At 45.3% G+C, this 16,816-nt stretch overlaps 1 protein-coding gene across 1 annotated transcript in view; it reads right to left on the reverse strand.

The window, feature by feature from the left end:
- The window catches only part of FCHSD2 (FCH and double SH3 domains 2), a 72,723-nt gene extending 56,799 nt beyond the window's left edge, over positions 1 to 15,924 (reverse strand). The window contains exons 1-5 of the mRNA XM_010015282.1: positions 15,854 to 15,924; positions 13,996 to 14,140; positions 9,127 to 9,260; positions 7,889 to 7,943; positions 7,356 to 7,484 (exon numbers count right to left, since the gene is read on the reverse strand). Of these exons, the coding sequence (XP_010013584.1) occupies positions 7,356 to 7,484; positions 7,889 to 7,943; positions 9,127 to 9,260; positions 13,996 to 14,136 (459 nt within the window). The 5' untranslated portion in view covers positions 14,137 to 14,140; positions 15,854 to 15,924. The remainder of the gene's footprint in view (positions 1 to 7,355; positions 7,485 to 7,888; positions 7,944 to 9,126; positions 9,261 to 13,995; positions 14,141 to 15,853) is intronic.
- Between the last annotated feature and the right edge of the window lie 892 nt (positions 15,925 to 16,816).

Below are 16,816 nucleotides of genomic sequence, written 5' to 3' on the forward strand. Positions count from 1 at the left end.
AATCTGCCCGGCTGGAGCAGCTCTGGGAAAGGGACCTGGGGTACACCAGCCCCATAGGAGTGAACAGGGAGCGGCTGAGCAAAGAAACCCAAGAGGGTGCTGGGGACCATCAAGAGGGGCATCACATGAGCAAAGAAACACAACAGGGTGCTGGGGACCATCAAGAGGGGCATCACCAGCAGAGATGAAGGTGTCATCGTCACACTCTGCTCTGCAGTCCAGGGTGCTGGGCCATCTCTTCTAGGTCATGCTTTGCCTAGAAAGGTTGGAGCAGATGATCCTTGAGGTCTCTTCCATCCTGGGACTCTGGGATTCCTTGATTCTAAGTTAGGGGTTCCCAAGAAGATTGTTCTTAACAAATAAATGTTATTTCATGGAATCACAGAATAATTTAGGTGCAAAGGGACACATCAGTCCAACCTCTGCTCAGAGCAGCACTAAACACACCAGGCTCCTCAAGGCTGTGTGCAGTCAAGTTCGGAACGTCTCCAAGGTAGGAAATTCCTCCCCTCCTCGAGCCCGTGTTGCTGTTTGAGCACCTTCATGGCATGACTTTTTTCTTATATTTAGATCAGAATCACCTGGGTGTCAATTTGGCTGCCTCCAACCTTCAAAAAAACCCCCCAAACCAGCCTGGCTCAGTCTTCTCCATATGCTCCTCACTAGGTAGTTACAGGTCATTAAGACTGTTACTATCTCCCTTTCTTAGGCTGAGCAAACTCAGTTTTCTCAGTGTCTGCTTCTTCACCACATGCTCCAGGTACTACACTCACTGTCAGTGTTCCCTTGCAACAGCTCACATGAATCCTCATGACTGCCAGCTCATTCCTCTGAAGCCAGACAGATGTCTTCCTCTATGAAACCCCTTTCAGACAGTGCTTAAACCCAGTGAGGATGTGAAAATATTACCCATCACCTGTAACTTTACAACTCACTGCTGTAACATGTCTTGGTATCATCACCCACGTGGAAGGAAAGAGCAGTTCCAGGGCACTTAGATAACAAAGAGTTTCTATTTAAACCTGTCATATCAGCAAGAGAACTCTGATCAACAACAGGAGCCCAATTACCCAGCTGCACTTCCTCATGTCGAGCAGGCTGGAAAGTACAGAAAACAGAAAAGATGACTGAAACAATATAAAACCCCCCTCGTGAAACCACAAGGACAGAAAGAGAGCAAAGTGCACCAGGTTTTGAGGCTGTTCCTCCAACGCAGCCCTCAAACCCCAAAGTCCACACTAGGTATGATAGGAAATACATGTTTTAAAAGCAGAGAGCTTTAGAAATCCTTGTGCTTTGTTTGCCACCTTATAGAGACTTTTACACTGCTTACGAAAAATGCATCACTGCCTGTAAAGCCAGGCTGGGTCAGCCTGGAGAAGAGAAGGCTCCTCAAGGGGACACCTTAGAGCAGCTCCAGGGCCTAAAGGGGCTCCAGGAAACCTGGAGAGGGGCTTTGGACAAGGGATGGAGGGACAGGACAAGGGGAATGGCTTGAACCTGCCAGAGGGGAGACTGAGATGAGCTCTGAGGCAGAAGCTCTTCCCTGTGAGGGTGCTGAGGCGCTGGCACAGGGTGCCCAGAGAAGCTGTGGCTGCCCCATCCCTGGCAGTGTTCAAGGCCAGGTTGGACACAGGGGCTTGGAGCAACCTGCTCTAGTGGAAGGTGTCCCTGCCCGGGGCAGGGGTTGGAGCTGGAGGAGCTTTAAGGTCCCTTTCAGCCCAAACCAGGCTGGGATTCGATGATTATATATATATGGGAAAAGGCAACAGGATTATAGTCTTTCCTAAAGGGAGATCTAGAATGGTTTTGCTTCTGTTTAGTGGTGTGACTGGTAAACTAGAATGGCAGGGTAAAACCAGTTCTTTATTCTTTTAAAGATGCTGGGAGATTTCATGTTTGCTTTCCAAGCATCCCAGTTTTGAGTGATGGCTTCACAGTTGCAAACCCAACAGAGTGAATCATTTTCTTCTTCTCTGCATGAAAGTGTTTTAAAATAAACATATTCTGAATGACTGCAAACTCTCAGAAGCTGTATGTCACCAGGAACCCTGCCAAGGACAACGTTCACTTGTTGCCTGTAACAGAAAACTAAATCAGGCCACAATGTATGTTTGTGATTCATTTGTCACGGGACAGCACACTGCGGTATTTCCTGATCAGATCCACGGAACAAATCCAACAGTGGCTTCTCCTGAACATGGAGTAACTCAAAGTGTCTCCAGCCCCACACTTTCCCAACAGCAGCTTTACAAATAGCAGCAGAGGGGCAGGATCCCCTCCCTGAGCTGCTGCTCACGCTCTGGGGGTGCACCCAGCACACGGGGGGTTCTGGGCTCAAGCACACACTGAAGCCGGGTCATGGGGAGCTTCTCCTCACCCAACACCCCAAGTCCTTCTCCTCAGGCTGCTCCATCCAGTCTCCCCCAGCCTGGGTTTGTGCTGGGATTGCCCCAACCCAGGGGCAGGACCTTGCCCTTGGCCCTGTTTAACTTGATGAGGTTTGCCCTGGCACCTCTCAAGTCCCACCTCTCCAGCCTGTCCAGGTCCCTCTGGATCCCATCCCTTCCCTCCAGCGTGTCACTGCTCCACACAGCTCCGGGTCACCAGCAAATGTGCTGAGGGTGCTGGATCCCACTGCCCATGTCACCAACAAAGATGTTGAACAGGATCAGTCCCAACAGCAACCCCTGAGAACACCCCCAATAAACACAGAAAGCTTTGACCCTTCAGTGATATCCACACTGATGGCTCCAAAGGAGCAGTATCAACCAACCAGCCATCGTTTCACACCTAAATGCCATTTAAACAACTGCTCTAGACAAAGGACAGAAGATCTGTCTTCAAAAGCAGAACAGAATGACTTTGTTTCCCACTTTCCACATGATTTCTAACAGCTTTATGCTAAAACTGATACTTAAGCTGAGAAGTAGGGAGATTCTGAAGGCAGGAGGTGGCAGAGTTTGCTTTCCCACTCTGAAGGTGACTATATTAAACAAGCAACCTTGTGAAGTATCATCTGGATAAAGGCTTTATCTGCAGGTTACTGAATACCTGAAAACCAGCCTGAAAATCATTTAAAATTTAGATATTTGCCACATACAAACCAGTTTTCCTGCTCTGAAGGTTGAGGTAATGCACCTCATTTCACACAAACTGAACTGAAAATGAAACTGGACCCAGAGCTTCATCTTGCTGTGGAGATGCTGTGGTTATGTCAGCCTCACACTGTCTACAGAGTGGAGCTAACCACCAGTTCCCAGAACTCATCCCGAAAGAGGAGACACTAACTAACTAACTCACAATGTCTGAGAAGCTGCTGATTCCACTCAACAATCCCAACTTGCTCCTCACAGAAGTCACTTCTCCAGTTTGCTTTACATGGGGCAGAGCTGGTATGAGAAGGGAATTTCTGAGGAATGCTTAGCTCTGTCTGAGAGCCCCACTCAAGGAGAACCAACAGAAGCAGTCGAGGATCTGCAATAAGGCAACAACTCCAAAGGGGCTGGAAGAAAGACAAAATCTGAGGAGTTTATGGAAACACTTGATAGGAATTAGAAATGTGGAGAGCCCTGAAGAGCTCAAACAGAAGAAGATGTATCAGCTCCATGGCAGCTAAATGGAGAAATCCTTAGAGATAGCAAGGTGGCCTCTACTACAGGAATACCTGAGGACTTACTCATGTGAAGATCAAAGGTGCATTTTTAGAATGTTAATCTCACTGCATAAAGGAACATGTTTATCTTAGATACAACTGTATTACAGCATATATGAGGTCATCACCACTCAAGGCACTAAACCAAGAATTGTGCTGCCCAGAACAGGCTTAAACCCCTTCCAAAACACCTCCCTTCCCAGTGATGCTGCCTAGAGGAAGGATTGGAAACATTTAACAGACAAAGCCTCCATTTCCCTATGCTTTGGTCCATTTTCCAGGGCTACCAACTCCTTCATAATGGTAAAGGGTGTTCAGAGTCCTTGTTCTGTGGGCAGCAATTTCCTCCCCAGCTCACTGCTTTTCTCCTCCTAACATTAATTTCATGTGCTGTTTTCTTGCCAGGTCACCACTTGTTGAGAACTTATAACATCTCTTGCTCATAACCTTTACATCCAGTTACACTGAATAACACTGAATGACCCAGAGTGTGAGCAGCAGCTCAGGGAGGGGATCCTGCCCCTCTGCTCTGCTCTGGGGAGACCCCCCTGAGTCCTGATCCAGCTCTGGGGAACAGCACAAGAGGGACGTGGAGCTACCGGAGCGAGGTCAGAGGAGGCCCCGGAGCTGCTGCGAGGGCTGGAGCAGCTCTGCTCTGGAGCCAGGCTGAGAGAGCTGGGCTGGGGCAGCTGGAGAAGAGAAGGCTCCTGAAGGGGACACCTTAGAGCAGCTCCAGGGCCTAAAGGGGCTCCAGGAAACCTGGAGAGGGGCTTTGGACAAGGGATGGAGGGACAGGACAAGGGGAATGGCTTGAACCTGCCAGAGGGGAGATTGAGATGAGCTCTGAGGCAGAAGCTCTTCCCTGGGAGGGTGCTGAGGCGCTGGCACAGGGTGCCCAGAGAAGCTGTGGCTGCCCCATCCCTGGCAGTGTTCAAGGCCAGGTTGGACACAGGGGCTTGGAGCAACCTGCTCTAGTGGAAGGTGTCCCTGCCCGGGGCAGGGGTTGGAGCTGGAGAAGCTTTGAGGTCCCTTCAACCCAAACCAGTCTGTGACTCTATGATTCTGTGACTCACCACGTTCAAATCATCACCTCTCTCTTCAGTTCCTTCTCCATATTGCTTATGTTAAATCATTACGGTAAATAACATAATTCCTCTCTCAGTGCTTTAAGCAGCACAATTCCCACATGCATTTCAGGAGGAGGAGACAGGTAAGAGAGAAAGCAGGACTTTGCCAGCAAATCTCCTTCCCTTATAAACCCCCAGTATTTACTGTAATCCCACATCTTCTGTATCTCTTCATCAGTTATTAACCTATGAGAAAACCCTCACAACCCCACCTTCCACGTCTTCCTTTTATGTAAGCAGAAACTGAGTGGGAAGTTTGTTGAGACCTCCCAGCAAATCCGAGATATTAAACCAGATGAATCACCCTTGTCCCTCTCTTTTTGAAGGACATTTTCCCTCTTTAAAAGAAAATCACGTTGATTGTTCCCACCACATCATATCTGTCTATGTGTGAATTGACTCCATTCATCACTGCACTTGTCTTATCAGCCTGGGAGGGACATTCTTCAGGTGTAAATCCCAGGGCCCTCCTGAAGCCCTTTTCAAAGGCTGGGACACACAGAGGTGGGTTTTAGCACCAGATTACACACTTCTGTTTACATTTAAGCAGTTTTACAGCTGAATTTCCATGAGAGCTCTTGGCTGAATGCAGCTGGAGCCCAGTTTCAGGACATGACACTCAAGCATCTGAGAGAGATATAGAAAAAGACCCCTGAACATTGTCCTTCTATAGCAGTTTGGCTCAAGGAAAACACTTGCAACTTTGCTTTCCACTAAACCACGATTATTTATGTAGAACAGGTCGCACAGAGAGGTTTCCTTAGGAAGTAAGGAAAGGTTCAGTTTGAATGGCACCAGCAGGACTTGGTTTTCCATTACTGCATTTTTCAGTCTTTAAAGAATGATTAAACCATTTTTAGTCTGATGTTTTACTGCAACTTATTGAAAACCTACATTCCTGGGGTATCGGCAGGTTTCTAACGTCACACTACAGAAGGCCCACAGCATCCAAAAGACATGAATGTTTATGGAAACTCAAAGAGATGAAGATCCCACCCAGTTTACTACACACTTGGTTTGTAATACAGGCACAGAGAAAGGAAACAAGAATCCCTTTGCAGGGATGATGCTGCAATGCCCTGAGATGAGAGCAGCCATAACCCATAACCCCCCAGAGCCTGTCATGACTTTACCCAAGCTATCTTCTCAGGGTTTTATTATTCCAAATGTCCTTTTTGCTTGTTTTGTTGTGAAAATATTAAATCCACTTCTGGCATTACTTCCAAGTGAGAGCATAAAGGGATGACAACCAACCATGCATGTAAGTCTGGAATTATCTTATGTAGGCATCAGTGAATAACTTTATCTTCAGGACAATAAGGAAATACTTACTTTATGACCATCTCCATGCACTAAACATTTAGTCAGGACAAATATTCATTGTTTACTAAGAGAAAAGCACAACCACACATACACACAGAGCAAAGAGAGGGTGATGCCTCAAGGACTATCAGCCCTGCATCACCTCTGTGATACCCAGGTGTGATTTAGCCTTCTAAGAAGTCAGATATTAGGCCTAGCAATGAATTTCTAAACCAGGCTGGGATTTACTCTAGGTGGTATTGCTGGAGGAGTGGTTAAATCAGGCAAGATATAATGGAATTACATATAAAAGTCCCCTGGAGGCTCTTTCTTGGTGCTCTCGTTTTCTCCTTCAGTTACCTGCTTTTCATACCACCATTTCCCCCCCCCGCCCCAGGATGCAAAAGGATGCTGATAATACAGGGATTTGTTAAAATACACTGATAGTTGCTCACTAAAGCAATATGAAATGCAAATTACAGGCTTTGAAGGTGCTATGCATGATTGCATCACCTGGAAATAGTGTGCAGAGAGCAAATTTAAATCAGCTCTGCAAATGGCAAGGTCTGAAGTGCAACTACAGAGAGGGTGAACTGGCTTTAAAGAGCTGATTTTGTAGATTTTACAGGTTTTCTGTAACTATCTCATTTTAAGACATGTACATTTAAGTAATTTTAGGATGCTATTAAAAAAAGAAAGCGTGAGCAATCATATTTGAGCTTTTTAAATATGTCATTTCCTACAAGTTGGAAGTGACTTATCTACTCTTGATAAGTCACTTACCAAGAGTGGTAAGTACCTACTCTGGGCTTGACTTGGTCCTACTCTCTACAATTCATGGTTTGAAACCAAGATATGATGATTGTATTTTTATTAATCACGCCATAAAGAAATGTTCTCATCTGATATGTAGACATAAAAAAGGGTTATGGGATATGTTATTGAAGAACTAAACCATTCCCAGCTTACTTGAGATCAACTACAATAGGCAAACACAGGTCTTAGTTGTACAAACCTGATTCCTTTATCCAAGTGAGTTTTCAGGTATTAAATATAAAGGTGAGTGCTTAGGTTTGGGTTTGAAAGCAGGTACCAAGTACCCTGCACTCTGCTGGAGGATCCATCTTCTGCTGCATTCATCTATTCCAGCATACTGGAAAACTCAACACAGCAACCCAAGAGTTTGTACTTCCATATTATACTTCCATACCCATTTTGTTTCCTGTATTTTCACATTCCCCTACTCCCATACATAAAATTAGCTTCCTTACCTTCATAATGTTTACTAGGTCTGTTTGATAATAGCGATCTTGGTGTGCATTAGCAGCTGCTAAAGTGAGAAGATAATCATTCCTTGCATGGATTGCCTTGGAATTACACTCGGATCGCCGTGCTTTTAACTACAACAAGAAGTGGAAGTTAAAAGATAGGTATTAATGAGAAGTTAAATGAGTAAACATGTATTACTAGTGAATTAACATGCATATGTATGTATTGATATAGTCAAAGCTTTATGGAATTAATAGTTTAACAGCTTTGTTAATGGTTATGGGATTTCTAATGTATTTTTCTCTCATGCAGTTGTAATTTCACATGTGGTCTTTAAAGAACAGTTACAACTTCCACTAGGAAAAAAGTCCTTATGGACATACACAATTCTGCCTTCTGACTGCTTAAAGTGTCTTCTCTCATCACCTGGTCTATAGATATACCTTCCAAACTGTCACTCATCTAAGATGCAAGACAACTCTGGTCCCTTGCCTCATGAAAACAGCAGCAAAACCAAAGCTTATCATATACTCACCTTTACACTTGCCTTCTGCAAGCTTATTCTTGACTGAAAAAGACTAAGTTTGGACCTGAAACAGAAATGAAAAGAAGACATTACTGTCTTGCGTAGTACAGGAGTACAGGAGAAACAGGCCACTGTTTATTAATTAAAATATTAATTTAAGTAACTTTATAAGCCTTCTTTTTTATTTGTATAGTTTTAAGTGGAGCAAAGTACGTAGGACTACACTAATAGAGCAAATCCAGCCCCTCTACTCTGCTCTTGTGAGACCCCACTTGCAGGACAGGGTGCAGTTCTGGTGTCCTCAACATAAAGACATGGAGCTGTTGGAGCAAGTCCAGAGGAGGCCACGAGGATGCTCAGGGGCTGGAGCATCTCCCGTATGGAACCAGGCTGAGAACATTGGGGCTGTTGAGCCTGGAGAAGAGAAGATGCTGGAGACCTCAGAGCAGCTTCAGTGTCTGAAGGGGGCTACAAGGATGCTGGGGAGGGACCTTCATCAGGGACTGGAGTGACAGGACAAGGGGTGATGGGTTCAAACTGGAACAGGGGAAGTTCAGGTTGGATCTAAGGCAGAAGCTCTTCCCTGTGAGGGTGCTGAGGCGCTGGCACAGGGTGCCCAGAGAAGCTGTGGCTGCCCCATCCCTGGCAGTGTTCAAGGCCAGGTTGGACACAGGGGCTTGGAGCAACCTGCTCTAGTGGAAGGTGTCCCTGCCCGGGGCAGGGGGTTGGAACTAGAGCTTTAAGGTCCTTTCTAAGGACCACAGACCATTCTATGACTCTACGTTCCAGTATTTAAGGGGTGGCTACAAAGAATATGAGACTCCCTTGTTACAAGGAGACACATGGAAAAGCCAAGGGGTGATGAGCACAAGTTACTCCTGGGGAGATTCCCACTGGACTCAAAAGGGAAATTTTTCCCAGTGAGAACAAGCAGCCATTGGAATAATCTCCCTGGGGAAGTGTTGGACTCCCCAGTGTTGGACACTGTTAAGACTGGGCTGGACAGGGTGCTGGGATATCTAGTGTAGGTCACGCTTTGCCAGCAAAGGTTGGAGCAGATGATACTTGAGGTCCTTCTAACCTGGGGTTCTGTGATTCTATGGAATGGTTACAGAAATATATATAAGCAGAAAGAATAAAACCTGGCCCAAGCTCATTGAAAGCAATTATCTTCCAAAACTAATACAAGTCCCAATCTGCTTGATAGGCAAGCAATTATTTATGCATATGCTATTAGGAAAACATACTTGGCCTCAATATCTGCTTTCTCCCGCACCGCTTGAGCCATCTGCTCCGTCTCAAAATATTTCTTCTTGCCTTTAGCTAAATCTTTTACTGTCTCCTGTAACTCAGCCTGGATCCTCGTCAACTGGTCCACACACTGGAAAAAAGCAGGCAGGAAACAAAGCATTAATGGCTTTTTGCATCCAAATCATGCCATCATCATCCTTTTACTGCTCTTGATTACACTTTATATGGCACGACGCGGTCTCCGAGTCACTCCTGGTCAATTATTCATGTCTTTTTTAAAGCTGATCAGTGCATAAACCCATGTTTCTTTCTTTGTGCTGCTCTTTAGCTATTGAATTTCAATGATAACTCACAAGTGAAATATTAAGCTTGTGAAAGCTTTGGATGAGGCAATTAGTTGAAATAAGTGGAATGTAATTGAGGAAAATCCAATGGCGAGCTACCGGAGGTGATAAAGAAAATGGTTAATCCTTCCTTCTCCTCAAGCTGAAGTGTAAGACAAAAGCTGCCACATAAAACACACCAGAGCAACAAGAATAATGTGAAACGTTACTTTAAGAGCTTGATTTTCTCTTTTTTGAGGGGTTTCCAACAAATAGGGATGTATCAGAAATCAGTGTCATTCACAATGGAAACTTAGAGGCTTAAAATGCAGAATGAGTGAGTGAAGGAGGAAAAGTAGCTCCCACCTTTTTCCATCCAACCCAAGCAATGTTACAAGACACATTTTAATGACAAAATCCAATAACCAAAGGAATAGCAGAAAAGATACTGTACTGGTTTTGACTGGGGGAGTGTGAATTTTCAGTGCAGTAGCTGGTACAGGGCTGTGGTTTAGATTTGGAACCAAAACTATGTCAATAACCCAGGGATGTTTTAGTGATTGCTGAGCTGATTCCGATCAGCTTTAAAGTATGTATTTGGGAAAGGATCCATGGTAAGCAGAAAGGATCAGCAAATGTGAATTATCAATGTCTCAGAATATACTATGTTTAAAAGAGATCTGTAAAGATTTTCTTGTACCCAAACTACCTTAAGTACATGTAAGAGTGATAGTTCAATGCACTTATACTTAATTATAGATAGTACAGACTGGATGTGGTCAATGAAGGCTCCAGGCAACACTCACAGGCAGAGCCTCAAGCTAGCTGAAGGAGAGCAATTTGTCTTTCAAGTTGCCTTTCTGTCCTTCAAAGATCTTTTCACATCATTATCACATACCTGATGCTATGGAAAGGGACCTGGGGATCCTGTGGGACACCAGCTCCATAGGAGTGACCAGGGAGCAGCTGAGCAAAGAAACCCAACAGGGTGCTGGGGAACATCAACAAGGGCATCACCACAGGGATAAAGGTGTCATTGTCCCACTGTGCTCGGCCTGGGTCAGGCCACCCCTGGAATATGGGCTCAGTTTGGGTCCTACTGCACAGCAAAGCTGTGGATGGGCTGGAGAGGGGCCAGAGAAGGGCCACAAAGATGGTCCAAGGGCTGGGCAGCGTGTGAGGAAAGGCTGAGAGAGCTGGGACTGTTCAGCTGGAGAAGAGCAGGCTCAGGGAGACCTGATCCCATGTGCCAGGAGTTAAAGGGGGGCTGCAGAGGAGATGGAGACTCCCTTTGGACAAGGAGTCCCATGGCAAAGCCGAGGGGTGATGGGCACAAGTTCCTCCTGGGGAGATTCTCACTGGACACAAGAGGGAATGTTTCCCAATGAGAACAAGCAGCCATTGGAATAATCTCCCCAGGGAAGTGGTGACTCCCCAGCGTTGGACACTGTTAAGACTGGGCTGCACAGGGTGCTGGGCACCCAGTCTGGGTCATGCTGTGCCTGGAAAGGGGGGAGCAGATGATCCCTGAGGTCCCTTCAACCTGGGATTCTATGATTCTGTGACTCTCCCATTCAAGGAGCCCCACGTTGTCCTCTTACTGCACACCCCTCCTCAGCACCTCAGGTTTTTCATTGCATTAATTATCAATGCATGTAACCTCTTCTACAAGCACTTTGAGAAGAATAAGGTGATGTAACCCAACAACATCACCTCAATTTCACAGCATTCAACAATTGTTAATAACAGTATCCAGCCCATAAAAAAGCAGCTTTTTGTTTGAGTTAATAGAAATCACTCATCTTCTCACCACACAATTCTGCTCTCAGTCAAAATGAACATTCCTTTCTGGCTATAAAGTCCATAAAAATTCATGTAGGTTCACACTAAACCCAGTGTTTGATGTGTGCAGACCAATAAAGCAACAGGCTCCACGAGGTAACTCCATTGTGGGAGGTTTGGGGAATGGTGGGGGGGTTTCTAAAGACCTCCAAGTGTATGACAGAGCAATGAAAGGTAGAAAGATCTGTGTATGTTGGAGAGCTGACAGAGACCTAAAATCACTGCAAAAGGAGGGGGTTTTGCTGCATTAGTTGGCATTTTGATCCCTGAGGTCTCCTGCTGGCATCAAGAAACTAAAGTATCAAATAACGCCAGTTGTTAACATGATCATTTTAAAAGCATCAAATCATCTTGGCTGTTGCATGTCTGAAGATGGTGTCAGGAGACTGGATGGTGTTCAGGGGGTTGGGGCTGGGTAGACACTAGAAAGCTGCTTCTTGTTGCATTCCCTCCACACAGAGCGATTTTATTCTATGTGCCTTCAGTCTTCTGATAGAGACCCATCCAAATGTCTTTAGTGGTGGCCACCTCATCTTACCTACAGATACCTGATGAACAGAACATATTCTAAGGCCAACATCTGAAACTACACATCACTTATGGGGTAAGCTGACAAGGTCTCCAGGGGAAGATAATGGCAGAGGGTGGGCTCACTGCCCTCCAAACAGCCTCTTGTTTGTGTCCTCTGAGAGCAGGGGATCAGTTTTCTTACAAGGCCAGACGCGGTCCACAGGAGACACGTTTATAGCCCTGCTCCAGAGCCACCCTGTGATTTATCCATGGTTTTCAGCCACTTAGGATGAGGTTTTCTGAAATGGTTCCAGTTTACTATTAAAAGGGGTGATAAAATGAAGTTTCTGTATCCTACTGAGTGGAGGATGTAAAGGTTTACAGAAACATCTGCAAAATGAAGATGGGATCTCATCGAGAGCAACTCAATACCTGCTGCAACCTTGGAAGGAGACACTGCTTCTAATAGGAACTGGATTTTGGATGGGCATTCCAGTGTAATGTGACAGGTATTTGACTGACTCAGCATTGCAGTTCTGATAAGCTTTTGTCTGGATGGAGGTCAAGCATAATGTATTATTTATTCCTTTGGAAATCCAAAGGAAAGGGTGAGGAAAGGTGAAATTTAGACTGCAGTAGGTAAAACAATACATTTATTGTGGAGGAAAATGAATACCATCAAGTGGATGGTTATTCCATGTTGTAGGAAAACTGTTATCACTGTTAGAATACTCTGAAGCACAAGTACTGTCCTGGTAACCGTAACAGCTTGTTCTGCTAATTTAAAAATCTAGGGGAAAAAAGGAATTTCTATCATTTATATAGATTTAAAGAAGTGATTCCCAAGAAGTGGGATCATCCAGTCCAACCATTCCCAGCCCTGCCAAGGCCACCACTAACCCCTGGCACTGAGGCCTCGGCTCCACGGGCTGTGAACACTTGCAGGGACGGTGACTCCAGCCCTGCCCTGGGCAGCCTGTTCCAATGCCTGAGCACCCTCTGGGCAAGGAATTGTTCCTCAGCTCCAGCTAAACCTGCCCTGGGGCAGCTTGAGGCCATTTCCTCTTGTGCCATCCCTTGTTCCTTGGGAGCAGAGACCAGCCCCCTCCTGGCTCCATCCTCCTGTCAGGCACTTGCAGAGAGCGATCAGGTCCCCCCTGAGCCTTCTCTTCTCCACACTAAACCCCCCAGGTCCCTCAGCCCTTCGTCATCACACTTGTGCTCTGTATGACATCCTCAGCTTGTAATGTGCATTTTGGAAAGCTTTGGCCTATTTCCTGATGCAATGGACAAGTCATGCAATTCCATGTGTATATTTAGCTAAAGAATTTCTTAGGAAAGCAGCTTACAGATCTAATGTCTAATAGTAGAATTCAAATATGGTACAACTTTGGACCATTACTTGTGACAGGAACAGCACTAAAAAGGTTTCTTGCCTATTTATAAGAAGAAAAAAGAGACGTACCAACATGAAGTGAGTGTTTTTTAAGAGGCAGGAAAACGGAATCAAATTCTAGGATTGAGAATAACCAACAAGTTCCCTTTTTTCCTAAGAATCTTTAGTCACCATCCCACAAAAAGCACAGGATAAAACTCTGCTGCTCTGCACTTAATTCTGTTGCAATTTTCTTTACAAACAAAGGAATTCATGGAAAAGTGGGGTTCCCTATTGCAAAATATATTTGGTGTACAAGTGTTAACAAGTTGCATGATTGAGTTTTGGATGATGGAAGCTCATATAGCAAAGACTTGGCAGTCAACTGCTATCTGAAAGAGGGGCTGCCCACGTTAGAAGATCCAGAACACCTCCAGTTCTATGACTCTGTGACTGCACCAGTTACTCCTTCAGGTTTAAGCCACACCTCTCCTTAAAATCAGAACCCACCCTAACAAAACCCACTTGAACCTGTCACTGCAAACCCCAATTCAATGCAACTGCCCCAGCAGGATGTTAGATCTGCAGAGACAGTTTTGATCCAGGGTGTATCTCATTGGAAAGGACTCATTTCCAAGCAATTTTAATCTCTGCTCTGAATTGTGAGCCCTCTTGGACAAGCTGGATATTTCCTTCTGTAACACCATGCACAGGAAAAGACTGGAAGTACAGATTATAGAAGTGCCAGAGGAAAAGATTGCCAATAACCAAGTCGCAATGCCAGGGGTCGAGAGGAGTTGTTAAAGCACAAATACCTTCTTCAACTGCTGCTCCTTAAAGCACCGCACAGTCCGGGCTGGCTCCGAAATCAGGTTCTTATAGTTCTCACAGATATTGAGGCGGGATTGAGCCACCTGCATCGTGCCTTCTAAAAGGGACTTCCATACGGAGTACATGCTCCTGAAACAAGGCAACACAGAACGGTTGTGGGAAAGAAGGAGGGAAGGGAAGAGGAGGGAAGGAGAGGGGAAGGATTACACTAAGCATAGGGTGAGGGTGCTGAGGCGCGGGCACAGGGTGCCCAGAGAAGCTGTGGCTGCCCCATCCCTGGCAGTGTTCAAGGGCAGGTTGGACACAGGGGCTTGGAGCAACCTGCTCTAGTGGAAGGTGTCCCTGCCTGTGGCAGAGGGTTGGGACTGGAGGAGCTTTAAGGTCCTTTCCAACACAAACCATTCAATGATTCTATGATTTTGGTTGAAGCTGTTGCTCCAGTGAACAGAACCTACAGACCCCAGCAGGCAAAGCAGATCTGACGTTAACAATCCTCTGTAAGAACATGGATTTTGTGATTTGGGCATCTTGCCACTAAGCCAACAGTTACAGACCGCTCACCCATTCTATCTTGGCTGCCTGTAATTCCTTCATCACGTGTAACAGGCCAAAGATAACACCCACAGCTGTGTAGTGAGCTTTGCATGGTCCCACTAACCCTCCACTAATGGTCAGAAGTGCCCAAGGAGAAGGTGGAGCAGGGAGGGCTGGGAAAGAAGGTGACGAGATCTCCCCATGGCTGGCAGAAAGGAGAGGTTGGTGGAGCTGACAGAGCCCAAGCACCGGACGATGAGGAGCACGGGGGTGGCAGGTATTTGGAAGACCTCTGGGCACTATGGGCGTATCTGATGGCATGAAAGGGTTGTGAGTGAGGAGCAAAGTGCAGGTAGGAGGGGTCTGTGTGGTATGGGAGCATTTTATACACACTTCAGACTGATAATTCAGTTTACTTCTTACACACACAAGTGGTGTGAAGGTACTTAAAGTCCGAAGCATAAACGCCATCAACAATTTCTTCCTGTTTGAAATAAAACTTGTCATAATAATATAAAAGACACACTAAAATCGAGCTTCTTAAGTATTTAGGAGGTCCTGTTCAAAGAGGGGAGGCCTTCAGCAACTGAGTCACTTCTGCTTTCATTTTCTGATCCACCTTTCATGTGAACGGAACTAAGTTTTGTAAACAACTGGTTCTTGTTCTGCCTCCTCCTTGCTGTCAGATGGGATCTGCATGAAGAAAGGTCTCCTAAAGAGAAATGTCTTGCTGTCTTCTATGAAGAAATCCCCACACCTACCACTCTAACTATAGAGTTAGAGAACCAGAGAATAGAATCACAGAATCAACCAGGTTGGAAACGACCTTTAAGTTCATCCAGTCCAACCATTCCCCAGCACTGCCAAGGCCACTAACCCCTGGCACTGAGCCACCACTATATTCAGGTATAAGCTTTAATACACATCAGGAAGCACAAATACAGTTGTCCTGTGGTGCCATTCTGCTACTCCAATCTTCCTGAATTATTCATAGACCAGTTTGGGCTGAAAGAACCTTAAAGCTCCTCCAGCTCCAACCCCTGCCCCGGGCAGGGACACCTTCCACTAGAGCAGGTTGCTCCAAGCCCCTGTGTCCAACATGGTTTTATTCAAGTAACAAACATCAATTTAAGCCTAATCTCAGTGTCTCAGGGGAAAACACAGCTTCATGTTTAACTGGCACCACTCTACCACAAAGAAAAAAATCACTTTAGCTACAGCAGAGCACTGTTACATGGGTAAGTAAAATAATTACACAAATGGAAATCATAAAGAGAGTAATTTCAAGATCTCCAACTGTGAAATTACCTATAATCGCTTCTCTCATCAGCCTTTATTCCAAGCCAGTCCTTCTTCAAGTATTGGCTGGCCAGTTTCTGAATGCTCTGTTAAAAGAAGGAAAAACAAGTTAAAAGAGGTCATTGAAGTAACATTTTTCCTCTTGGATCAGACATTTTGCTCTTGTATGTTTCTATGTCATATAACATGACAACAAAGAAGTGATCAATCTATATTATTAGCAGACTATACAGTGCAAGATTGGTATTTTCTCCCCTTTTTATGTTTTTGTTTGACTTTATTTCCTGGTGAGAACAATTAAGGAGTTTCAGGTTAAGAGTTGAAACCAGAAGGACTCTGGTTGAGATCCACACGTAGACTCAAGGAATCATAGAACATGCACACCTCAGCTCTGGAACTAGTTCTGCCTGTGTCTCACCCCACAATACAGAAGATACTTGAGCAGTGTGGGGCAGGAATATTGCAAGTAAAATGTCTCAATTTGCCACAGGTGTAAGAATCAAATTTGTATGTAACTGACTAAGGACAAGGGGTTGTGAGAAGCAAAGAAACGTCTTTTATGCCCAAACTGGAACATCAACTTTGGCCATTCAAGGTTGCACCGTCATCAGTGAACTAAGGAAGTTCTCTTGCTCACGGCACTGGGCAGTTACTCAGTTACAGTAGACATGAGATTGAAAAATGTAGTTCATTTTTAATTATTAATGTTAATTCTGCTCTTTGGTCTCTGTGTTTCTCTTTGCACGGCGTCAGGAAATCAGTAACAACAGTTTCAGACTGAAGCTTAGAGAACAGCAGCATTTAATTCATAAACCCTGTGAGGGAGAGGAGCTGCTGTCGCAGCCATCCCTCCTTTGGCTTGTCATCATAGAACCACAGAATGGTTTGGGTTGAAGGGACCTTAAAGCTCCTCCAGCTCCAGCCCCTGCCCCGGGCAGGGACACCTTCCACTAGCGCAGGTTGCTCCAAGCC

This window comes from Nestor notabilis, unplaced genomic scaffold (assembly GCF_000696875.1).
Source record: "Nestor notabilis isolate BGI_N333 unplaced genomic scaffold, ASM69687v1 scaffold2645, whole genome shotgun sequence".
NCBI lineage: Eukaryota > Metazoa > Chordata > Aves > Psittaciformes > Psittacidae > Nestor > Nestor notabilis.